The sequence below is a fragment of the Microcaecilia unicolor genome, chromosome 4 (genome assembly GCF_901765095.1).
Source record: "Microcaecilia unicolor chromosome 4, aMicUni1.1, whole genome shotgun sequence".
Lineage (NCBI taxonomy): Eukaryota > Metazoa > Chordata > Amphibia > Gymnophiona > Siphonopidae > Microcaecilia > Microcaecilia unicolor.
In genome coordinates this window covers 123725940-123753435 of record NC_044034.1, presented here as the reverse complement: position 1 = coordinate 123753435, position 27496 = coordinate 123725940, and the positions used below count along the sequence as shown (strand labels likewise).

The 27496-nt window shown below is 41.7% G+C and overlaps 2 protein-coding genes across 5 annotated transcripts in view; one reads left to right on the top strand and one right to left on the bottom strand.

Moving 5' to 3' along the window:
- Nucleotides 1–27496, bottom strand: part of KLF12 (Kruppel like factor 12) — a 488954-nt gene that overhangs the window by 344545 nt on the left and 116913 nt on the right. The window lies entirely within an intron of this gene.
- Nucleotides 16430–16816, top strand: LOC115468697 (myotrophin-like). The gene is given in 2 exon segments (XM_030200614.1): nucleotides 16430–16530; nucleotides 16533–16816. Coding segments are annotated over 2 exon segments (351 nt in total). The 5' UTR covers nucleotides 16430–16463.

Below are 27496 nucleotides of genomic sequence, written 5' to 3'. Positions count from 1 at the left end.
CGCTCCCGGGCCCCGAAACTCGTTGTGCGGCCTCAAATCGGCCCGCACCCGGCCCAAACATGCCCCGGACCTCTTTTTCACTCCCGGGAACGTGCCAATCGTCCCGGGAGCAAAAAAAACAAAACAAAATCGCGGCGCTTCCACAGCGCCTCACGGACCAGCCCCCCTCGGAGCCCAAGGTGGACCGCGGACCCGGAGTAAGTTTTTAAATTTATTTTTCCTTCTCTTTCCCCTTAACCCCTGTTACATTCGCCCGGGCTTAAAAAACCGAATATTGTCCTCAATATTCTCATTCATACCCCAACACTCATAAATCCAAACTCCACACTTTCACCCAAATCCATAATCTTATCATTCTATCCAAATTCTTCCTTCCATCCAAACCAATACTCTAACCATTCCAACTCCTTCTATCTAACAATCATACCTAAAACTTAACCTTTCCCCCCTTTTTTTTCCCCATCAACAGAGTTGATATACTGTCATCCTCTTTACAGTATAAGTATTACCACTTTCAAATGTAACATATTATATCTTTATAACATCTCAGATTTTTTATGACATCACATATTCCCCCACTCCCCTCTTAACCCAGGATAAAATTTTCCCTAAGGTAAGCAGAACAAGTACCCTTAGTACTTCTGTTTGACACCCTTATCTCCTCAGTATTTATAGGACCATCCTCCCCTGTCCCAGGATTAATAATAACATCTGTTCTGATTGTATACCACCCCTTATTTGTTGCAGGTCCCACTTTTGATTCAACTTTTAAATCAGGAAGCTTTTCTTCCTGAACTTGGCCAATTTCATATTCCTCAACATCCAAATTATATTTTTTTACTGCATCCCTATGTACAGTTTTCACATCACCTTTGTAATTACGAATTTTAATCACATTTAACTTTTCTCCCAAAACCTCCAGGACTTCATATGGGTGTGATTCCCATTTATCCTGAATCTTGTGCCTTCCCGGGAACCTCTGCCTCCTGAGCAATACCCAATCCCCTCCTCGGAGAAGGTGTCTCGACAAGAGACGCAACACGAACTTCAACTGCTGTTGTTGCAAAGAGACAATCTTCATAATTATTTTTTTTTGTCGGTGCGTAATTTTCTGAACCCTCACCGTTCCTTCCAAGCTTCAAATGGGCCTGAGCAGCATATAGCTGTGCTTCTTTGATTTTCTTTCTTCCAAAGATGATTTTTGCCCACTCCAGCATTTGCTCACTCTTCCTTCCCCCTTTCTTTTCTGCACTTGCAGTCACTTCAGGCCTCACGTCCTTGGCCTTCTTGTTTTCCACAAGAATGGTATCGTCATTAACATGCACCAGGGCCATATTCATCTCAGTCCCCTCCTTCCATTCCTCTTTAAGGCAAGGACTCTTATTCGTCACTACACATCGTGTCCCAGATATCATCTTGCCATCAGCTGCCTCTTGATGTTCTGATATAACATTATGTTTCTCAGGTCTATAAGACACTCTCTGCTTTTCTGTGCTCCCAGCTGTTCTCTCATCAAATTGCAGCAATTTTGTTTGACATGGTTCTGTCACCACCCTTTTCTTCTCAGGCAAGTCTCCCTCTTTCACTCCTTTTACAGTAACATGTAGCCAGGCTTCACTGCTTTCCACAGCTTCTATCATGCCTTTTGTTTCCACATTACTTTGTTCCTTATTCACATTGCTCACGGGTTCTGCTGAACCTGTCTCTGCCATTTGCTCTCTACCGGGGTGGACATCTGGAACTCTCACATTTATCTTCTGGACGAAAACTTTTCCTTGCCTTATTACCACTCCTGCATTCGTCTGTATCCGTTGACCCTTTCCCATCAGGAACCTTTCTGACCTTGCAGAAATAACTTTCCTCACGTTTCCCTGCAGCTTAACCAGACCATCCACTTGTCTGACCTTAGTCACCTGTTTTTGTGCAATTTTTGACAGAATTCCTGAGATTCTCCCTGGCTCAAGTGTAAAGCAGGCAAGGTCCTTGAACAGACCCTCTAAATGCCTCAGGACATTCATGCCCACGATTCCTTGGATTGGTTGACTCTCTATCCGGCCATTACAGAAGTTATCCTTTACCACGAAAATGCACCTTTCCGGTACCAGCTGACCCAAACATTGCACATCTGCATCTATGTAACCAAGCACCGGAAGGTCTGTCCCATTTACAGCTACAAGCGTCAGTTGACTTGCATCTTGTAGGCATTCCGTGTTTTCAAAGTTTTTATAAAAAAAACTTGCTAGTATTGTAGACACACTGGATCCAGTATCCACCGTGCAGAGAGTTTCTACTCCATCAATCTTCACCTTCATCAAGGGGCTCGTCCCAATTGCCCTTTCACTCAATAGCTTATCCTCTTTGCAATCCTCATTCTCCACCGGCTTTTGCAACCTGACGGTGGGTTTGCTGTCTCTCAACTGTGAAACACCAGAGGTCTCACCCTGAGGACTCCCGCTATTCCTGTTACAATTAGCACTGGTGCTCGGACTCTCAGGGTTCTCCTTAATAATTCGTGGTAAAGGACAGTTCCTCCTTTCGCTCTGACAATTTCTTGCGATATGTCCGGGCTCCTGGCATCTGTAACAGATTACCTCCCCAGAGGAAGTTCTCGAAGGTCCCACATAGTAATCTCTCTGCCCACCACGAGCACCAGCATACGTCCGGTTATCTCTTTCTCGTTCTTTTCTCTGGCGGCCCCACTCCTCCTCCTGACGTTCGCAAATCCGAGACAGCATGTTGGTCATTTGATGCAGCATCGCTACTGTAGCCGTCTCTACGGATCGCCCAGCTCTTCCATAATCCCCTGCATCTTCCCGGGGTCTCTGTAGAATTTTCTTGGGGGACTCCCAGTGAGCCAAACCACGCTCTTCTCCTGCCCAACGAATAGCCGCTTGCATTAACTCTGCAAAGGATAAGCCAGGATTATCTTCATTCCTTTTCGAGACCTCTCTCCTCAGGACTTCATCACGCAGTCCGATGATGAACTGCTCCTTAAGGGTCTCATCCGGATCCCCGACCCTTCTCCGATCCCTTTTCATTATTGCATCTAACATTCCTTGCAGCTTGTAGGCAAATACCCTGATGGATTCCCTTTCGCCCTGCCGGATGTTGTAAAATTCCTGTATCCTCAGGCCCAAAGCCACAGTATCGCCATATACTTGCTTCAGTAAATTATAGATTTCTTCCACCGTGCAGTCGCTTGGTAACGAATACTTAACGGTGTCCAACGCTATCCCCTTCAAGTGGTCACGCACCACCTCCACTTGGTCCTCCACAGGTACTCTCAATATTCTTAACCGGGACTTCATCTTGTCCACCCATTCTTCAATCTTTAAATCTTCCGGACCTCTAGGAAAACCGTGAAAGTCTGGCACGGTTCTGTCCTGTGGTATCACAATCGTCTGAGTGAGGATCTGCGGGATAGCTCTAGCTCCAGCGGCTTCTCCCTCCATCTTCTTGATCTTCCAGGAACTGGAATCACCCCAGAGACAGAAATTCCCAGGGGAACAAGACCCAGGACAAAAGAAATTTCCCCAAAATAAACACACTTAAACCTGGAAACCTTTATTTAAATTGCTTCACCTAAATGGGAAAATTCTTCACAACTGTTAGTCAATTCCTGAACTTCACAGTTTTACCCTTTGGTACCCCAACTTCAGGAGAAATCCTGCCGACTACGCCAAAATTGTCGTTGTACCCCCCTCGTTCCTCAATGTAAAGTGTCCCTGAGCACTTAAAATTTCTTTCAGTGCCCAGAACCACCTCACCAAGGACGGAGAGGCCGACAGTTCACTAACCTCACCTCAAAATCTCAAAGAAAATGAGGGGAAAATAAACTAAAGTTGGATTTGTCCTGTTTTGAAATAACCAAACGGGAAAATGCTTAATCAACAACAACAATATTTTAATTCAATTTAAATACTAAAAGGATAATTAACTAACATACTTTAACCACTAAATTTATAGAATTTAATTACAATAGTATATTTCCTTTTTCAATACCCCAAATTTCCCTCAATTACAATAAGATATCAACTTTTATTTTTTATTGCAAAATAAATGTACTTTACTATTGTATAACTTTTTTTCTCTTTTTCAGAATTTCCCTCTCTGGTATCGATACCAAGAGTCTTATCAGGTAAGTATTAATTGTAAATTTTTCTTTCTGAATAATTTCTTTCTTAACTCTCTTGTATCTCAACTTTAAAGAATTGATACTTTGTGTCCTTTTTCTTTTCCCCTTGTCTCACAGGTCCTCGTAAAGCAACCCCAGTGACCCAACTCAGGTAAGTAAAAAAAATATTTCTCTGTCCTGTCACTGTGTTGTCACTTAGCTGCAGTTTTTTTCTGATGCAGAATCCTTCACGGTCTTTCTTGCGTGGGAGCTCAGGTTTTCCAGACTTCTTTTCCACTGTCTTTGACACCGTCACCCTACACCTCACTCTTAATAAAAATAGATGGAAGGAAAACCCTATCTTCTTAACCAACCCCTTCCCACACTAAATGACTTAAATATGTATAATTTATAACACTGGGCAACACTTAACTAAGAAAATTAAAATAACTATACCCTCGCTAAACCCCCTAAACTTACTTATTTTTTTCCTAAACTAATGAGCACCAACATATATACACCTCCTACACCTTTCACCAGGACAAAATTACAAAACACTTCCAACTCACCACTTTCCCCTCACACACTGCCCTCCTATCACCAAACTCAGTCAAAATCCCACTTCCAACCTTCTCAAATTCACTCCAAACTCACCACATTAACCACACCACCAAACACACTTCCTTCCACCTCCACAGTCACCAGCGCTCTCCCAACTGTCCCACTGACCGTTTCCTAGGAGACGGCTGCTTGGCTTGGGATTCCGCCCTCAGCCAGCCAATCCCTAGTCCTGCTCAACATTCCAACTCTCCCTGCTGACAAGCGGAATGTTGAGCAGCACTGCTCAATCCCCATTTTAACTGAAAAATCCCCATAGAAATCAATGGGAAATTCTTCAATTAATAAAAAACCCCTATAAATTTCCATCAAATTACCCCAAATTTCCCATGCCAATTAAACCTCCCATCCTCTATTAAACGGTGTTTTTAAAATTTAAATATCCCAACATTTAACCCCGCCATGCAACAATCTTCTAAAAACCCCTGAAAAAATTCCCAAAAATTTAAAACCTATTTCAAAAATTTTAATATTCCCCTCTGAACCTACTCCGTCGAATTTAACCAGTTAACCCTTTCCTAACCCCTTAAAACTAGACCCCCCCCAAATGACCCCCTTAAATTATTCAAATTCAAAAACTAATATACCAGAAAAATCCCAAAAAATTCCCCGACCCCAAATCCAAAAACAGAATTTAAAAATCATTAACCGTTAAATTTCTAAAAATCAAAAACCGCATTACTACAATTTAAAAATAAACTAATTTAAATTCTGGGTTAAAAACCCCTTACCTGCTTTCCTGATTTTCCTCACACATGACCACTCCCATTGGATCCGGTCCCGGACGTCCACAGCCAAAATCGGAGGCAAAAACCAAAAAACCTCCGAAGCCGGCCCGAAATTTAGGCCCCGGCTTCGGCCTAGTCGGAAAACCGCGCGTTCCCGTTTCGTGCATGAGGCGCGCCGCCTCATGCACATTCGCGCCGACGTCTTCTCCGGCCCTCTCTCCCCAGAACCGCTCTTCACTCCCGGGCCTCGCTCCTTCGGCCCGGGAGCAAAAAAACTTCAACGCTGCTTATTGCAGCGTCTCCACTACCACCCCAGCGCTCTCCCCCCTCCGGTTTACATCTTCTGGCCCGGGAACGTGCTCCATCGCTCCCGGGCCCCGAAACTCGTTGTGCGGCCTCAAATCGGCCCGCACCCGGCCCAAACATGCCCCGGACCTCTTTTTCACTCCCGGGAACGTGCCAATCGTCCCGGGAGCAAAAAAAACAAAACAAAATCGCGGCGCTTCCACAGCGCCTCACGGACCAGCCCCCCTCGGAGCCCAAGGTGGACCGCGGACCCGGAGTAAGTTTTTAAATTTATTTTTCCTTCTCTTTCCCCTTAACCCCTGTTACACTAAGATACCAGTAAAACTAGTGGTGTGCTGGGAAATTTTTAACAAAGGGCTCCCTCTCTGGGCATAGCCAGCCCTGCAATTTGAAAGATTGAAAAATCAATTCACTTTTACTTGTTAAACAACACTCAGGAACTGAAGATCTCAATCATATCTCCCCTCAGCCATCTCTTTTCCAAGCTGAAGAGCCCTAACCTCTTTAGCCTTTCCTCATATGAAAGGAGTTCTATCCCCTTTATTATTTTGGTTGCTCTACTTTGAACCTTTTCTAATTCCGCTATATCTTTTTTGAGTTACAGCAAACAGAACTGAATGCAATACTCAAGATGAGGTCGCATCAAGGAGCAATACTGAGGCATTATAGTATACTTGGTCTTATTTATCATCCCTTTTTTAATCATTCCTATCATCCTGCTTGCTATTTTGGTTGATGCAGCACATTGGGCAAAAGATTTCAGCATACTGTCTACAATGACACCTAGATCTTTTTCTTGGGTGCTGATTCCCAAGGTGGATCTTAGCATCGGGTCAGTATGATTTGGATTATTCTTCCCAATGTGCATCATTTTGCATCTGTCCACATTAAATTTCATTTGCCATTTGGATGCCCAGTCTTCCAATTTCCTATGGTCTTCCTCCAATTTTTCATAGTCCATGTGTTTTAACAACTTTGAATAGTTTTGTGTCATCTGCAAATTTAATCACCTCACTTATTCTGATTTCCATATCATTTGTAAATTTGTTAAACAGCACTGGTCCCAGTAGAGATCCCTGCGGCACTCCACTATTCACCCTCTTCCATTGAGAAAAATGGCCATTTAACCCTACCATCTGTTTTCTGTCCAACAGCCAGTTCCTAAACCATAACAGAACACTCCCTCCTATCCAATGACATTTTAAGTTTCTCAGGAGCATCTCATGAAGAACTTGTCAAAAACTTTCTGAAACTCTAGATACAGTACATCAATCAGCTCACCTTTATTGACATTATTATTCACGCCTTCAAAGAAATGAAGCAAATTAGTGACACAAGAATTCTCTTGGCTGAATTCATGCTCATTCTGTCCCATTAAACCACGTTTGTCTATGTGTTCAATAATTTTATTCTTTATAATAGTTTCCACTATCGGAAAAGTGAGTACGGTGACCACTTTACAGATAATGACAATATTCAGTCACTATCCCCCAGATTCTCTATAGCGCACTTAAATATCTGCACCAAAATCCAGGTGTATTCTATAACAATGCATGTAACGTAATTGGTTTAACAAGCTAATTAGCATTGATAATAGCATTTAACAAGCAATAATGAGCACTAATTGACAATAATTAGAATGTATGTGAACAACTCACCAAGTGTATTCTCTAATACACTGCACCTAACCTTTAACATGCACAGACAAAACGAGGCATGGTTATGGGTGGGGCGATTGGCATTTTGTGGTCTTTCTGAAATTTATGTGCATAGTTATAGAATATGGCACCTTTTTGTGGCTTGGTCGTAAGAAAAAAAGGACCAGGTAAAGTCATCCAAGTGTTCATCAGGGATGCCCTTTTTTTTCCATTATGGGTCGAGGACGCCCATGTGTTAGGCACACCCAAGTCCCGCCTTTGCTATACCTCAGACATGCCCCTGGGAACTTTGGTCGTCCTTGCGATGGAAAGCAGTTGGGGACACCCAAAATTGGCTTTCCATTATACCGATTTGGGCGACCCTGTGAGAAGGACGCATACCTTGCGATTTGTATCGAAAGATAGGCGTCCTTCTCTTTCGAAAATAAGCGTGATAGTGCTCTCACTGTTTTTGGGACCCTAGAAAGTATGAATTATTCTAAACATTAGCACACATAAATGTGAGTGCCTGGTTTATAGAACTGCCATATATTTGGCTGTATGTTTTTTAAAATTATCTGACTTTCTAAAACGTCTTATTCATTCCTATATACCTTTTTCTCTACTCATGCCATTCTATACAGGTACTGCGTGATTTGATTTCCTTCATTTTTATAATAATACTTTTGATTCAGCTCCTAATTAGTTTGTAGTATTGTTGGTCCCATTTCACTTATTTCAGATCTTGACTGCATGTTTGAAAAAAAGTGTATGAAATCTCTTTTTACTCTAATTTAGATCTTCATGGGTCAATGAGTTCTTCATTATCAAAGTTTTTATGATTATTATTCCTAAATGGTGTGATGGTGACTCTAGAGGCACTACATAAAATAAAAAAGGACACTGGTACTTGGGGGATTAAGGGGAAGAGGAGAAAATTTAAAGCCGTGCAACACAGTGAAAGATCCTAGTGAAATGGGGGAAGGCAAAATCTCAAGGCCTAAGCTAAAATGAAAAAAAAATTTAAGCTCTCAAAAAGACACCTGGGTGCCAAAGGTATCTTTAAATTAAAAGACCTTTATTGGTGATCTCCAAATTTAAGTATATATGACACAAAGAAGGTAAAAACAATAAGAAAATTATAAAGGTAAAGAGAAGTCTCAGAAAGTCAACGGATCAAAGTCTTGAAACATGAAGTAGCTCTTCTTGAATTCTATCCTTCTAAGTCCCAGGCTGCAAAATACTTGCATAGAATACAAAACTCTCAAATTTTATAACTGAGCAAGCAAAGTCATCATCTCATACTCTGGACAATTATACAAAATCCAAAAAAATTACTTCAGCACTGGATCTCATAACTGAAGACACAAAATTGGGGAACTCCTCCCCAGAAGAGTCAAGGTGAAACCTAAAAACTGCAATAATTCTAAGTCCTCACTGGACTGAGTTTTGACATATAGAGGTGACTGGTTCCTGGAACGTCATGCTCTGGGTAGAATAGAAATGGTGCATGAAAATAGATCTCATGCACAGTCAATGGGGGATTCCTAAAAATCTGACTAGGTTGCAACCCTCGCGGACCAAGGTTGCCAACTCCTGACCTAGAATCTGCCTGTGTGTATACCCAGCTTCAAACTACATGCCATCACATTTAGGTATCATGTTACAGAAAAGTGCATAGCCAGAATATTGGCATTTATGCACGCATACAAGCTGATATTCTGGTCTTTCAAGTGTGTTCTTGGTGTCTAAATACTGGTCCAAAGCACAAAAAAGTACCAAGAATCTTCAAAAATGGGACAAGTCCTTTTATTCCACAGCGTAGATCAATCTTGTACATCAAAGACTTAATCTTGTACATCAATGACCTGACACAGGCCATGTTTCAGCATTCGGTGCCTGCGTCAAGGGTCGTTTGATATGAAAAGTTCAATATGAACACAGCTGAAGGTAAAACATAGGAACCTTGTCCCAACACTTATTCAGTAAGTGTTGGGACAAGGTTCCTATGTTCTGCCTTCAGCTGAGATGCTGGACAAGTACATATTGGACTTTTGATATCAAATGATCTCTGATGCAGGCGCTGTGCACCGAAACACAGCCGTGTCAGGTCATTGATGTACAAGATTGATCTACGCTGTGGAATAAAAGGACGTGTCCCATTTTCGAAGGCTCTTGGTACTTTTTTTGTGCTTTGAACCTTATGTTGTTCTACCTAAATACCGATGCCTTCTTTACAGAATTATCTTCCAGGCATTTTGTGAAACCAAGCTCACTGATGGGCATCATAATCCAGACATCTAAGACACTGTCTGACAAGGTGGCTAGCATCCAATAAACTGGATTCTCCTCAAAAACTTGTACCTCAATTAACTGGTTAGTTTATAAGGTGCTACTTGCTTCTTTCTACCATTCTGAAAATATATTAAATGTCTACCTAATGTTGCCAGCAGCATTAACAATGGACTTTAAATATCTACCTATGATGGAGACTTTGAAAATATTGTCCTTTGTGAACAATGTACATACAGAGTCATTTTTTTAACTATTGTATAGCAACCTGTGCAGCATAAACAGAACTGTCTGAGTTTATGTAGCCTGCTTTGTATCTAAACACACTGTTATGGATTCAGTACTCTGCGGTTTATACTGTCCAGTTCACGTGATTTACTACTCTTTAGTTTGTTGATTTAGCCGGTTACATTTTCCAGGTTCACTGAAATTTGTTTATTCCTTTGACTCATCACCAATGAGTACCATTTCTGGAATGTGTAGCTCCCTTACATCTTCCTCATTAAAGAATAAGGCAAAGAATTCATTGAAAGGTCCATCTACTAAAGGTGCCCTAATGATTCGTGCGTGCTGCCACGCAGTTCACTGTATACCTATGGGCTGCATGGCACTTAACGCGCAATAATTTGTTAGCACACGCTAAACCCATTAGTGCACCTCAATAAAAAGACCCCTTAGTGTTTCCACTATGCCCTTCTTCTTCCTCAGTGCCTCTTTTACCCTGTGATCATCTAAATGGTATGACTCCCTCACAGTTTTCCTACTTCAAATGTACCAGAAAAAGATATTATTAGGAGTTTTGCCACTACATTCAGCTTCTTTTCAAGTTCTCTTTTTGCCTTCCTTATCAATGTTTTGCATATAACTTGCTAATACTTATGCTGTATCCTGTTTTCTTCATTTGGATGTGTTTTCCAGTTTTTCGAGATGTCCTTTTGACTATAATAGCCTCTTTCACCTCACCTTTTAACCATATTATCTGTCATTTACTCGTCTTTCCACCTTTCTTAATACGTGGGATACATGTAGCCTGGGCTTCCAAGATGGTATTTTTAAACAAGGTCCATGCCTGGTTTAAACTCTTAGGGGTCCTTTTACTAAGGTGCGCTAAATGATAAGACACCCATTATATTCCTATGCGCATCTTATTTAGCATGCGCTAATTGTTCGTGGACACTAACCAGCTTATTTTTGAAAGAGAAAGACGCCCATATTTCGACCCAAATCAGGAGATGGGCGTCTTTCTCCAGTGGGCACCCAAATCGGTATAATCGAAAGCCGATTGTGGTCGTTTTCAACTGCAATCTGTCGCGGAAATGGGCAAAGTTGACGGGGGCGTGTCGGAGGCATGGTGAAGGCGGGACTGGGGCGTGGTTATCGACTGAGGAGAGATGGGCATCCTCGGCCAATAATTGAAAAAAGAAAGGCGTGTTTAGCGCGAATTTGGGTCACTTGTTGGACCCTGTTTTTTCAGGAACAAGTCCCAAAAAGGTGCCCTAAATGACCAGATGACCACTGGAAGGAATCGGGGATGACCACCCCTGACTCCCCCAGTGGTCACTAACCCCCTCCCACCAAAAAAAACCCACTTTACAAAGTTTTTTTCCCCAGCCTCTATGCCAGCCTCAAATGCCGTACCCACCTCCATGACAGCAGAATGGGTTCTAACCTGTAACAGCCTTTCCCTGGTTCTGATGTGGCTCTCGGGTGAGTGTGACACCTTTTCTGTTATGCGCACTGCAGAGTCACATCAGCAATGCATTGTGGTGGGTGTAGGGTAGTGGGCTCCGTGATTCCACTAGCTTGTGTTCAATGCTCATGATGTTGGTAGTTGGTAGGCTCTACTCCCATGGTGCTTTTCCCCCTGCTTACTGGCTCAGAGTGTGCCCTATTGTGTTTCCGGTAGTCCATGCGGTAGTGGCCATTTTTGTAAGCCAGTTTTAGCTCCCTTTCATGTGTTACCCACGTTACTGAAAGTGGGCATTGTACACCACTCTGCCAGCTCTGACCTACTGCTAATCTCAGGACCAGGGGAGACTCTTTGCCAGTGGGGCACAACCTCTGATCTGCAGTTAACTGTGAGTAAACGTGCTTATTCAAATAAAGCACTTTTTCCGAGAGATTAGTCTTCAGGTGTGGACTGGTGTGCCAAGGTTATACAGCAGCATCAAGTCCTGTCCCTGGAGCACTTTTAGTGGGTACTGCAGTGCACTTCAGGCAGGCAGACCCAGGCCCACCCCCACCCCCCTCCCTGTAACACTTGTGGTGGTAAATGGGAGGCCTCTAAAACCCACACATACTTGCCCCCTTCACCCCTAAGAGCTATGGTACTGTTGTACAGTAGTCCCTCCCACGACCAAATGGCTTGGATTAGAACGTTTCTGAGCTGGGCGTTTTTAGTTTCCATTATCGCAAAAAAAAAAAAAAAAACGCACATCTCAGAAAGGACCAAATCCATGGCATTTGGTCCGTACAAAACCCGTATTTTCGAAACGAAGGATGGACGCACATCTTTTTTGAAAATACGGTTCAAACCGCCCCTTCACGTACCCGTTTGCGGACATAGAGATGGAGATGGGCATTCGCGTTCGATTATGCCCCTCTAAATCTGTTAGCGCGCCTTAGTAAAAGTACACCTTAACCTTTGCAGTTACTCCTATTAGCTTTTTTTTTTTCATCATTTTACACATTTTATTACAGCCACGAAAAGCCCATTTCCCTGCCTATAACCATGCTCCTTTTTGCCTGCGCACGTTAGAAGTTCGGTGCACATCGTTACAGAATATTCTTAGTGACTTATGCACCTAAATTCTAATCAGTGACAATTAGTGCTCATTATTGCTTGTTAAGTTATCAGCACTTAGTTTGTTAAGTTACGCAAATTGTTACAGAATCCACGCCAATCTCTAGGCACGCTATACAGAATCCAGGGGTCTGACTATACTCTCAATCTATACATGGACTAGCTTGCTGCATACCCTGTAACTTAGATTAATTTCGCATATCTTTTTTTTAAGAAATTGTCTTGAGTTTAGCCACTCATCTGTTTATCCCAAATGACTCTGTACTACATAAGATTAGCCATACTGGGTCAGACCAATGGTCCATCTAGCCCAGTATCCTGCTTCCAGCAGTGGCCAATCCAGGTCACAAAATCTAGCAGAAACCCAATTAGTAGCACCATTCCATGCTAGCAATCCCAAGGCAAGCAGTAGCTTCCCCCATGTCCATCTCAATAACAGACTATGGACTTTTCCTCCAGGAACTTGTCCAAACCCTTTTTAAACCCAGACACACTAACTGCTGTTACCACATCCTCCAGCAATGAGTTGCAGAGCTTAACTATTCTTCGAGTGAAAAAATATTTCCTCCTATTTGTTTTTAAAGTATTTCCATTAAATTTCAATAAGTGTCCCCTGGTCTCTGTACTTTCTGAAAGAGTAAAAAAGTCGATTCATTTCTACTTGTCCTACACCACTCGGGATTTTGTAGACCTCAATCATATTCCCCCTCGGCCATCTCTTTTCCAAGCTGAAGAGCCCTAACCTCTTTAGCATTTCCTCATATGGGAGGGAGCAGTTCCATCCCCTCTATCAGCTAAGGCAACTCAGATACCTGGTATATCCTATTACAAAAGTGAGTTAGAGGTGTGGCAAGGACAAACTGCAAGCTTCCAGTACATATGAAAGTCCCAATTACAAGTCTCCAGCCCATATGCAGCACCTATGATTGGTCCATGGTAGAGGAGAGGTATATGCTCACAACAGCCTATAAAACCCTGCTGCAGACAAAGGAACTCTGAAAAACCAGGCATGTTTGGAGAGAGAGTTTCAGATCCATCCAATGGCCTATGTTTTTCCCAAGGGGGTTTTACTCCCCCCCCCCCCTTGATAGAAACTAATTCTCTATAGCTATGAATCTTTCTTTCTTTCATTCATTCATTCTTTCTGTCTCTGCCTTCTCTCTGCTTTCTCTCTCTGTTCTGTGACCTTTGTATGAGGAACAAACTTTTCTTCCTTCTTTATCTAATTAGTCTAATTACTTATACTTAGGTACTGATGTTAGATTTTGTAAGTTTGTTATAACTTGAAACTGATGTCTGATGCTGTGCTGGTGGGTGAGTAATTAAAAAAGACTTTTAATTCTCTCTAATTCCTGTAAATTATTTCTATTTTATTTTGTGATAGTTCATAAGTGTTGTAGTGGACAGCAAACCAAATTGTGCAGCCTAGAACAGGTCACTCTTATTTGAACCCTTTCTAATTCTGCTATATCTTTTTTGAGATACAGCGAACAGAATTGGAACACAATACTCAAGGTGAGGTTGCACGATGGAGCAATACAGAGGCATTAAAATATTTTGGTCTTATTTTGCATCCCTCTCCTAATAATTCCTAGCATCCTGTTTGCTCTTTTGGTCAGCACCGCACACTGTGCAGAAGATTTCAGCATATTGTCTACAATAAAACCTAGATCTTTTTATTGAGTGCTGACTCCTAAAGTGGACACTAGGATAAGATAACTATGATTCAGATTATTCTTCCCAATGTTTCCCTATATATCTGCACTTGGTCCCTTGGCTACAACAGTAAGCTGTATTGTAGAGAAAGCATTAGCATATCTATGTTATTTGAATATTGTAATGCATGTTTATTAGATGTTTTGGTATCGTGCTGACAACATTATATCTATGTTATTTGAATGTTCTTCCATGCTGTCTATTATGGAATTGTTCTGACATTTATTATATTTCTGTTATATGTTTGCTCTGCAGTGCTGTTAAATGCGTATATTTTTTATAGTTTAATGTTAGTCCTATTAGTAGTTTTCAATTTGTCATTTCCAAGTTTACCTCATTTTGGGGTCCTTTTCATACGGTGCAGTAGGTGTGGACATAACACGCCCTCATGCGGGTTTTTCCGATGCACTAAGGCCATTCTTACTGGAGCTGGAAAATGCCCGATTCTCTAAAGCGCGCCTAAATTTTATACAATAGACTTAAATTTCTGCATGGTATATAGAATACACTGACCAGCTCGCCACACAACTAAATTTTGTCGCATCCATTTAGACCACATTTTACTTGGTGTAAATCCTGATGCCTAAATTAAGTGTATTCTATAATAATGTGCATAGATTTTAGAAATGCCCCCCATGGCCACGCCCCCTTTTCAACTACATGACTTAGAATTTAGGTGCACCACGTTATAGAATACACTTAGTGAGTTGTGCGTGTAAATCTTAATTAGTGCTAATTGCTTAACATCCAATTAAAAGCGCTGATTAGCTAGTTAACCAATTAAGTTATGTACATGTTATAGAATACGCTTCGGTTTCCGTGCAGATTTTCAGGCACCATATATAGAATCTGGGGGTTAGAACTTATTTTTTCCACATCATATATAGCATCTAGTTCTAAAAGAATAGTAAATATAAAGTAACTAGTAAAAAAAAACCCTGTTTCTGATGCAAATGAAACAGGGGCTAGCAAGGTTTTCTTCAGAGTGTGCATGTGGGAGTGTGTGTGTCCCTGCCCTCTGCCCTCTCTCTCTCTCCCTCCCCCTCCCCCCTCCGAGTCCAGTCCTTCAGTGTTGTTTCCTGCTGTTCTGTGTTTTTGTTACAGAGTGAGGGCATCTCTCTCCCCTCCCCCCTCTGAGTCCTTCACTGTTTCCTGGGATTTCGTGCTGTGCTGTTTTCCTTCACTCATGGGGAAACCGGATATCTCTGGCGCTTCACACTTCCGGCTGGAGGCTTCAGTGGTGCCTTTTATTTATATAGAAGATAGATTGTAAAGTATACACCCCCACAATCCTCATTTGGAAATGAAGGCAATGTCATACTCTGTGAGATTTGTTTGATGAAAGAAATGACATTTTTACTACTCTGATATTATCTAATAAAAAAAGAACATTACATTTAAGGTCAATTTTGTAAGAAATGCCTTTGCAGGCCAAGCATATCTCAAAAAAAAAAAAAAGAAAGAAAGCAAAACAGGGTATTAAAATGTCTCAACTGTATCACTGCTCTATGCATGGAATTAATATGTAATTATTATTGTACAAAATGTTTGAAAATGCATGGATTTTGGTCCACAATGCAATCATTTTTGTTTAAAACTGGCAGAGGAAAAGTTTTTTTAAAGCTGGCCAAGAAAAGACTGCTGGATTAATTCCATCTCTCTTCAGACATGCCTATATTTAATGCTTTGATGTGGTGAAGCATTAATGAGTTGGAGATGGAAAAATAAGTTCTGAAATTATCAGACACTGGAATGCACTATTTGAGAAATCACATTTTTATGGCATGCAGAGCCTCCTTTAAAAAAATACAAATATTCTGAACAGACAGCCATCCTTGGTACTGAATTTCGGTTAAATAAGGACTGAGTCACTAAAGTGTGGTAATCCGTGCTATTGTTAAAATGGGTTACCCTGTAAAAGTTAGGGGCCTTTTTACTAAGCAGTGCTAAAAAGTGGCTGCGCATGGGTTTCACATGCGCAGAGGCCACTTTTAGTGTGGCGGTAAAATGGCTTCAGTTTCTATTTCCCCTTAATGGCCATGAGCTAATTTCCTAATTAGTGTCTGGCCAGTAGCAAGTGAGCCCTTACCACCACCTATTTACTATGCAGAAACGGCTCCCGTGCTAACCCTGCAGCGTGCGGCAATCTATTTGCACTGCTTGATTAGTGCATGGCATAACTACTCTCCGCCTCCAAACATGTCCCCGTGTTAAAAATATTTTTCCGGTAAGCTGATCTTGTAGCTGCCATGGGTGACACTGAGCTGATGTGGGCCTTGAAAAACGGAGACTTGGATGTGGTGAAAGAGTTCTTTGCTGGGATGTAAACAAGATGCTGGACGGTGGAAGAAAGCCTCTTCATTATGCTGCAGACTGTGGACAGGATGAGATCTTGGAATTCTTGCTGTCAAAAGGAGCCAATATCAATGCTCCAGACAAACATGGCATCACCCCACTTCTTTCTGCCTACTATGAGGGCCATGCCTGCTGTGTGAAGTTGCTCTTGTCAAAGGGTGCTGATAAAAGTGTGAAAGGCCCGGATGGACTCATTGCCTTAGAAGCCACCTATAACCAGGGTATCAAGGATCTCCTTAAGTGCTGAACAAATGGATTGATGTGTTTTTCTGTACTGTATACCATTTTTGTGGCCTCATTCTGCTGCCTGTCTGTTTTTCACACTCTATTTTCCAGCTTAACATTAGGAGGAGGAGGAGTGTTAAAATTAATCTAAGTAAACCTAATTGTTAACTTCAAAACAAAAAAATATTTTATATTTTTTAGCACAGTCCTGTAGTAGTGCCATTTTAGAGTGTGTTAAGCATGTGTTAGTGCTTACGCTGATTTGTAAAAGGGGTCCTATAAAATTAGGTCCTTGAAAAACAATGAGGCCGCAGCAATTAACCTGCCCTAACATTCCACCAACATAGGTTAGTATGAATTAATAGATAAGCCTTGTGGGGGCAATTTTGTAACATAATGCTGGATTCTATATATTGCACCTTAGTGTCTAAATCTAAGTGTATTCCGTAACAATGTGTGTAATTTAATTGGCTTAACAGGTCAATCAGCATTGTTAACAGCACTTAACAAGCAATAATGAGCGCTAAATGGCAATAATTGAAATTTACACGCATAACTCGCTAAGAGTATGCTGTAATGAACTGCGCCTAATTCTAAACTGCACAGCTCAAAAGGGGGATGGCTGTGGGTAGGGAAATGAGCATTTCATGGGCGTTCCCAAATTTAGGCACGTTGTTTTAGAACATGGCCCAGTCCGCATAAATCTACACACAGGCATTTATGCCACATTTCCATTGGTGTAAATGGATGCAAGTAGTTTTAGGTGCTGGGACACCAACTAAGCATATTCTATATACTGCACCTAAATCTTATATGCTTAGGTGAAAATGATTTCCGTTTGGATTTTCCAGATGCCACATATTATGTACATATGTGGCTACATTTGCCACAAAAAAAAAGGAATTTATAAAATTACCCCAGGATTGGTAGACATTCTGACTGAGAAAAATACAGAACTATGAGTTGACAAACAAGGAGACAGAGGAGTACATAAAATATCTACAATAAAGAGACAGAGTGCTAGATCATTCCTGAGATAACACTAGGGAAGGGCTATTAACCTTATTATTTACTTGTAAAAATGTTGTGGCCGACATTTAGGACTTTGGCGAGAAGCGTGCTTCCAGGGAGAGTAACTCTAGAGGCTTCAGCTCTGTAGGAACAGCTGCATCCTGATCACAGTAGGGCAGTAACTTTGCAACATTATGTCATTGAACACAAGGACAGCTGGCAAATGCTCACAAAGACCCAGAAGCTGAGCAATCCTCTTTTAAAGCAGTACATGCTTAAACCACTTAATTCAGGCAAAGATGTTTCAAGTTATTTTTGTGGAAATTGCTATCGCTCCTTTATGCTGGAAATGATTTTATTTGCTTCAGTAAATTAATCAGTTGCAACCCTCTGTGACCCGAGTTTTATTGTTATTGAATGCCAGAGAGATCATAAGCTTGAAAAACAGTATTTGTACAGGAATAATTGGGAAATTGCACTCTTGTTTATTACTGCAGAAATTGTAGCTGAATTCCATCCTAAAGAATCCTGACAAAATTGCTGAATTTTCTGTGCTTCCTCTCTCCACGATTTCTCTTTTTCAGATAAAACTATTCTCTGGGGGAATCTGCACATTGCAGAGTCTGTACAGAATTCTCCTTTTGTGCAGAATTCTGAACTCACCATGTAAAATTCTGTACAAACAGTGGTATACCTAGGTTGGCTGCCACCCAGTGCAGGTTGCCGCTGCGCCCCACCCAGCACATCATCGCCCCCTCCCCCTGGCGCATCACCTGCCCTCCCCCCCTGAAGTGCATTATCCTCACCACCTGGGGGTGCACGGAACCGTTGCACAGCTCTCTGCTCCTGTGGTCCCCTGCCCCAGATTAGGAAGTAACGTCAGAAGGGACAGGGAACTGGCGGAGCTGACAGCCTTGTGACTACTCCACATGCACCTCCCCTTGCTACCTGCTCCCGGGATGGACCACCTCCGCCACCCCACCCTTGGTACACTACTGTGTACAAACGCCAGGAAGAAGCAGTAATTCACCTGGTTCCCTCCCTCTCCCTTCACAACATACCCTATGAACTTAGCCCCTCCTCTACCCCCACCATCTTCCTTTGCAGCAGAACCCCCCTCCAATGGGACAAACAGGGCCTGATATTTAGCCCATGACGGTAAACAGACAGAACCAACCCTAGATACTCAATGCCTGGACAGGCATGGCTCTTAGCACTGAATGTCTGGGTATGACCCCTGACCCAAACGTTAACCAGCCATCGACCAATATTCAGATCAGTGCCTGGTTAACTCACCACATAACATTACAACAACTGCTTCAAGAGGTTGGGAAGCAAGACCAATACTTGGCAGACTTCTATGGCCTGAGTTCTGTAAGTGTCGAAAACAGATCAGGATAAATGTTGGAGTGGACTTCAATGGTAACTCCAATAATTGGGAAGTTGGTCTGGTGTTAGGCAGACTTCTATGGTCTGTGCCCCAAAACTGGCAGAGAGAGACTTGCAAAGTTACATGCAGGGGCATTTTTGATATGACGCCTAAGTCCGACTTCGGACATTTTACACAAAATGTCCACAATCCAAATAGGAAAGGAGGTAATTTTTGAAAAAGAAAAACATTTTTTTTAAACACCATTTTGAACAAGGTTTTGTGCTTTGGACGTTTTGTTTTTTGGTCCATTTTCAAAAAACAACTCGAAGTGCAAAATGTAGAGCCTCATGCCACAGGGATGTAGGAGAAGTCAGCATTTTTAGTACACTGGTCCCCCAGACATCCCAGAAGAGCAATGGGGCACCCTAGAGCATCTCACCTTTTGGAGGGCTCATTTTGTCCTCTGAGCCCTCCAAAACCCACCCAAAACAAGCTGTCCTGCACTGTACACCACTATAATAGCTCTTATGGGTGAAGGGGGCACCTATATGTGGGTATAGTAGGGTTTTGGTGACTTTGTCAGGGGTCACTGTTTCCACCACAAGTGTGACAGGCAGAGGGAGATAGGGACCCGAGTCCCCCACCATTGTTGCCAGGTGGGCGGGTTTTCGCCAGCGTCGGGGGGAAAATTTTGCCGGCCGCAGGATGCCATTTTTTGGGCGGGGTTGGACCAATAGAAGCCTTTCAGGGGCGGGGTTGACGTCAGGGATGACATAGGGGGCGGGGCTAGTGATGTGGGAGGCGGGGTTAGTGACGCAGGGGCGGGGTTAGTGACGCGGGAGACGGGGATTGGCTACAGGTTTACGGCTCGTTTTGGGCTTGGAAAATTTTTCCCAGCTGGCAACCCTGTCCCCACTCCATAGTACACTAAACCAACCACTATACTACCCCAGGGACCTGCATGCTGCTCTAATAGATCTGACTTTAACATCTGAGGCTGTCATACAGGCTAGTAAGTCATATTTTTATTCATATTTTTAGGGGTGGGAGGGGGTCACCCCTGATTCTCTCAAGTGATCATCTCGTCATTTAGGGAACTTTTTGTGCCTTATTTGTTCTGAAAACAGGTCTAGACTAAAACATCTTAGTTTTAGTCCAGGATGTTTTGGTTTTGTTCCATTATGGCTGTAAAACCTCCAAGTGTTAGGTATGCCCTAATCCCACCTTTGAAACGTCCCAAACATGCCCCCTTGTGATTTGCATGCACTGCAGACAAATTGCATAGATAAATGTCTGCAAAAACAGGTTTCGAAAATATTGATTTGGATGTTTTGAGAAGAAAAACGTCCAAATTGGGCTTTATGACACTTTTTGGCCATGAATATGAGCTCCACAGTAATCTATGTGACTTTGTAAGTCTAGGTGCTTTGAAAATGAGCCTCTTTAAGTATACCAGTGTCTTGTCATGAGGAAGCGGAACCTGTGCAGAGTGCCCGATTCAACTCTGACCACCTTGTTGGGCAGACTAGATGGATTGTGTAGGTTTTATCTGCCAGCATTTACTGTTATGTTATGTTATGTTACATGCAGGGCAACTGAAAGGGGAAATCATTAACCTCATAAGTCATATCCTTGTTTATAGTTGTGCTTGGTAATGCAAAGTTGTTTCGATAAGTTCATTGTTCTTATGAAGCAATAGACAGTTAGCCTAGCACAGATATTGTACTATACTATATATTTTACTACGAAAGAGACTGTCAAATACTTATAGGCACTGACATGTTTCTACTTGTATTCAGCTCGCTAGGCGTCAATAATTCAATATCATTCACAACTGATCTCAGGTCTCAGTAGGGTCAGTTGCTATGTCAAAATGTATGTGTCAAGTAAGTGGTTAGGATGCCTCAACATTTTTTAAATGTTTTAAGGATCGACTACAAGAAGGCATCCTAGGTCCATTCCATGGAACACAGCCATTCTTTATACAAATTTGATTCACATGAAAGGATTAAGAAAGTAGTGTAGATATGGTATAACAACAACAATCGGAATATACACATTTTCTTATGTTCTCTTGCTTTGTCAGAAATATGAACATCTTTTTTCAGTATGGATGTGCTCTTATCAATTATAAAACAAAGGCTGTGCTGGCAGCCAAGCAACCCTACTACTCCTCTAAAATCATGAAAGCTACAACTGCTCTATATAACACTCTTAAAATCCTAACCACTTACAAAAACAATTCTAAACTGATCGAGCTCCCCCTCCAAGCACAATTCTTAGTACTACATTCCAATCAAAAATAAAAACACTTTGAAGCTGCACAATAGCCAGTCCTGGCACACCTACTATCCCATCCACCCCTACCATAACACTTGTTCCTTGCAGTACTTTCTTAGATTTTCATATCCCCGCGGAACCAGATCTAGTTAGAACAATATCCCAGATGCGCTGTAAGACTTTCTCTCTGGATCCTATACCGTCTTTTTTTATTAAAAAATATGTATCACTTCTGCTGCCTTTCCTTTCTCTACCACTAAAACTAGGAGTCGTACCCCAAAGTTGGAAAAACACTGTCTACCCAAACATTAAAGATCCAAAACTTCCACTCACTGACACATCCAACTATAGACTGATTGCCAAATTGCCCCTTCTTGCTAAGCTTATTGAAAGCCTTGTACATACACAACTTACAGCATTCATCTCCCAAACCGTTTTACACCCTAATCAAACTGGCTTCTGCCAACACCACAGTACCGAAACATCTCTATTAACAGTCCTAAATACTATCCATTATTACCTCGATAAATCAAGATCTGTATTTTTACTGTCTCTCAAACTTTCATCATGCTTTACCGCTTGCAATCCATTGGAATTTCTGATACAACTTATGATTGGTTCACATCCTATTTCTCTAACAGACAATACACAATACGCTCAGCCAATTCTCAATCAAAACCTTTCACTCTCTCACCAGGCATCCCTCAGGTCTCAATCTACTCTTTAATATCTTTTTAGCTCCACTACTCACCTTGGCTCAATCAAATCGACCTCTCTATGTTCGTATACACTGAAGACATCTAAATTCTTTGCCCAACTGACCCCTCTAACCCTCTGGACATTTGTACCCTTAACTCACTTCTGAACGCCATTATATCTTGGCTCACAGATAATCATCTGATCCTTAATGCAAACAAGCGCTCATTTTCTCACCAATTGGTCAAAACTTCTCTTGCTGCCCCTATTCTTCTTAATAACATCAAAGTAACTGCAGTACATTCCACCCGCACCCTAGGCTTCATCTTCGATTCTTCTCTATCCTTCCATGATCAGATTTCTAAAGTAGTCCAAAGAGGTTTCTTTTTTTACAAATTATGCCTCATTAGATCCATCCAACCATTACTTAACCCCTCTATCAATATTTTAATTCACTCTTTGATCATCTCACAGCTAGACTACTGTAATTCTCTATATTTAGGCCTTAGAGTTAAGGACTGTCAGCGTTTACAGCTGGTCCAAAACACTGCTTTCAGAATCCTCTTGCATCCTAAAAAATTTGATCACATCACTGCCCACCTTAAATCTTCTCACTGGCTTCCTGTTTCCCACCGTATCACCTATAAGGTTCCTCTTTTAGCCTTTAAAACACTCACGGTCTCAGAACTTTCCTATCTCTTACAATACCTTACCTCCTACACACAATCTCACCCCCTGTTATGACAAAATCTCCTGGCAGTTCCAACTCACTGCGCACTTTCATGAACACAGTAGACATACAATGTTCTCCTATCAAGATCCAAAACTATGGAATGCTCTGCCATCATATCTTAGGCAAATCCCCTCCCTCTTTCATTTCAAAGTGGAGCTAAAGACCTTTCTCTTCCAAGATGCCTTCACTTAATCCACCTCGAGGCTGCACGTCTCCAGCTAAATAGTTCTCCCTTCCCAATGTTTTTTGATCTTTTCCCCCTTTTTCCTATTCAAACTGGAGATCTCTCCTCTCTCCTACTGTATTTAAGGAGTTTTTATATATGACTTTAACTCTTTTCTTTACGCCTCTATTTTTTTGATTGTACGCCACCCAGATAACTTGTTCTGTTGGGCAGGATAGAAAGTCCTCAATAAACTTGAAACTTGTTTAAAAAACAAGTTTTTCCAATTTTCAGGCACTTTTTCATGTTTGTATTTTTTAGGCACACATCCTCGGATTCTATATATTGTGCCTGGTGTCAGCGCTGAAATCTAAGCATATTCTAGAAAAAATGTATGTAACTTAATTGACTTAACAAGCTAATCAGCGTTGATAACAGAACTTAAGCAATAATGAGAACTAATTGGCACCAATTACAATGTACGCGCACAACTCACAAAGTGTATTCTGTAATGCAGAGCGCCTAAATTCTAATGTGCACAGCCAAAACCAGATCTGGGTTATGGGTAGGGAAATGGGCATTTCAAAATTTACATGTTATAGAATATAGCCTTCTTTACCTAAATCTATGCACCAGTATTTCACCGTGTAAAATGCTGCATAAATGGACTCGCCCAAATTTGGTCACATTGAGAGGTGCTTGGAGTATTCTACATACCGCACAGAAATTTAAGCCCATTCTATACAATTTAGGTGTACTTTAGAGAATATACCTAGGTGTCTTTTTACCATGCAGATTTTTCAGACACCATATGTAGGATCTGGCCCACATTGTATACATGCAGAACTTTAAGGACTGGATGCTATAAATAACACGCAAATATACGTGTGCAATATTGTGTGCTATCCTGAGATGAACACAAGACTAAATTGACTAGCAAGCCAATTGAGTGCTAAACATCAATCGGCAACAGATTGAATTTGCATGCACTATTCTCTAAAGATCGGTGTGCAAATCTGGGGATCCACATCTATTTTCCATGCATGGATTTACACGAGGTTTTAAAAGACATGCGAGATGGATGTCCCTTTGAGATTTTCCGACTTGGACATCCTTTAGAAAATGCTGCTCCTCTTGACACATTTTCTAATTAAAATTTTTGCATAGTATTTTTAGTCCTAAATTGTTTTAGAAATATAGCAAAGTACCTCAAAACTGCTAGTACACATAAGTACATAAGTAATGCCACACTGGGAAAGACCAAGGGTCCATCGAGCCCAGCATCCTGTCCACAACAGCGGCCAATCCAGGCCAAGGGCACCTGGCAAGCTTCCCAAACGTACAAACATTCTATACATGTTATTCCCGGAATTGTGGATTTTTCCCAAGTCCATTTAGTAGAAACCGTCTAACCCCTTTTTAAACTCTGCCAAGCTAACCGCCTTCACCACGTTCTCCGGCAACGAATTCCAGAGTTTAATTACGCGTTGGGTGAAGAAAAATTTTCTCCGATTTGTTTTAAATTTACTACATTGTAGTTTCATTGCATGCCCCCTAGTCCTAGTATTTTTGGAAAGCGTGAACAGACGCTTCACATCCACCTGTTCCACTCCACTCATTATTTTATATACCTCTATCATGTCTCCCCTCAGCCGTCTCTTTTCCAAGCACAGAACTCTAAATGCTGGGGTTTACTAAGCCGCTAGCGCAGCTGGCTGTGCGCTAGTTCCGACGGGTTGTGTTAGCAATGTTGCGCGGAAGTCACTAGCGGCTTAGTAAACAGACCCCTAACTGAAAAAAAAAAAAGCTACAAACTGGGATATTATCTGCAGTATAGCATCAGTATTACTGGCACAGAACTTCAATAAAACATTTACGATTCTGTAAATTGTATTAGCAAATAAAATAATTATTTTTCTCATGGACATGGAATCCAGGGAGGACAATCAGGATAAAAAGGTGTAACAACAGATAAATTTAAAGGGGCATTGCAACTCCTATTCTCTTGGGAAATCTCTTCTCTTCTAGAGATACGCAAGCAAAAAATATTTCATTTTGTTTATTTTCAAGTGTTTGTGGATTTTATTTTTTAATTTTCATTTTGGAACAATTTCATCAGTAGTGCACACAATTGCAGAATAGCAAGCAGCATCACACACTACCATGCACTATTGCTCCACAGAGCACACACTAAGACCATTCTGCTCAGGGGCTCTATGTGGGAAATGAGATGTCTAGGGAGGAACATTCTCACTGCCCCCCCCCCCCCCCCCCGTGTATTTTGCAAAAGCTTCTGCTGAATGAAGAGCCTTTTATAAAAGGCAGAAATGCACACCGCTGGAGAAAAAAAAAGGGTAGCATCACTCAGAACTTTCCATGAGTGGGCACCACCATCTACATATGGATGCACCAATATCAAAACATAAGAATGGCAAGGACAAATCAAATTCAGGTATATATGTGGAACTTCCGTTACAAAATACCAGCTTAAGTCCACATTCCCACACCTAACTAGGTGTAAGCACTTACGGCAGCCAAAGCATAGTGTAAATGTTTGCATCTAACTATTGGCATTTAGGTGTGTAAATGCAAGTATTCTAAATGCTGGGCATGCCCCTGACTGTGTTGGGCACATCCCTTAGGAAATGTGTGCTACAGAAATTAGGCTCGCTGTTTAAAGAATATAGGTGTACATCAGTTACACATGTTGGGCTAGATTCAGTAATGGTGGCCAAATTGGGCACCGAAAAAAAAAATGAGAGCTCAATGCTTGTTCTATAATGGACACTCAAAAATGGGCACCCATTACAGAATTAGCATTGAGTGCCAATTCTGGCACCCAAATTTAGGCGCCAGGAGTTACGCCTGGTAAAACTAGGTGTAATTCTTGGCACAGATCCCCAGTATTCTATAATACTGCATGCTAATTTTAGGAATGTTCCTGACCTGCCCATGTGCCTCCCATGGCCATGCCCCCTTTCTAAGTTGTGCGCTATAGGATTTTGGTGCATAGTGTTATAGAATAGCACCTAGCAAGATGTGCGCCCAAATCCAAATTGGTGCCAATTAGCACCCAATTACTGGCTGTGTCTTGTTTGTTCATTAAGTTGGGAACGTACATCTTGGTTTGAAGCTGAAAAATTAGCACCCAATTTTGGGCACCATATATAGAATCCAAGGATTATCCTAATTAGTGCCAATTAATGCTTGTTACAGCTAACTATTGACAGTCATGGCCAATTAAACACTAGTTAGTTTACACATGCAAGGGACCCTATTCTATAATCATGTGCCCAGTTGCACGTCTACCTTTGGGTGCCATTTATAGAATCAGGGGGGTATATGTATATTTACTATCTCTTCAAAAATTAAAGGGCCCTTTTACAAAGTGGCAATAAGCCCAATGTGGTAGTCTGGAGCTACAGTCGGCACAACGTGGGAAAACAAGTCCTTATTTTTTAGTGGTAATTGGGCAGCGCCGCATGCTACCCGGTTACTGCCAGGCTAGCGTGGGAGGTTTTACTGCCACCTCAATGGGTGGAGTTAAGTGCTCCCCTCACATGGCCACATGATAAGTGAACTCTTACCACATGGCCGTCTTTTATCGGCTTTTTTCACCCGCTGCAGTAAAAAAAAAGGCCTCAGCATGCAGCAAAAACAGCCCCTGCTGTTAGCGCAGTGCCCTTTTTACCACACCTTAGTAAAAGGGCCCCTAAGGCCCAATATTTAGCCCATGGTTATCAGCGTTTTTTAAGTCTCTGACAGCTGTGAACTTAATTAAACTCAGTTAGTCGGTGCTGGGCGATGTCCAGGCTCTGGCATTGAACACCTAGGTAACTGCGGTCACCTAGAAGTTAACTAGGTACCGGCCAATATTCAGATTGGTGACCACTGTCCTAACTTTATGCGCTTACTTAACCAGTTAACAAACTGAATATCACCATTAACCAATTAAGTACTGGCTCCCCCAAGCTCTACCCATGGACTGCCCCCACGGACTAGACTGTGCTGTGCTGCACACTTAAGTGCCACTGAATATTAGCAGATGGCAAGCTCAGCAGGGCTTAACTGGTTTAGTTTCTCCTGCAGGGTTAACCCCTTCTGGATATCGGCCTGTAATGAAGAAGAATGCATACCACTTCCTTCTGCTATCTTCTGAACAACTGCTTACACAATGGGAAAATGTATATGAAGTTCTTTCATAGAAGCATGATTTAAAAAGCTAAACAAAATGCCTATAAACTTTACAAAAGCTTATCAACAGGAATACATTAGGTTAATGCTATATCCTCTAGTTCAATCTATTTTCAACCAGAGGAAACACTTGCTAATCCTTGTCAGATGAAGTTTCCGGATGCAGTGCAACTCTGTAATACATGCACATATAGGTCATTGCAGAAGTCCTTGTAGTTGGTGTATTAATAGATTATGATAATCACTTGATGAA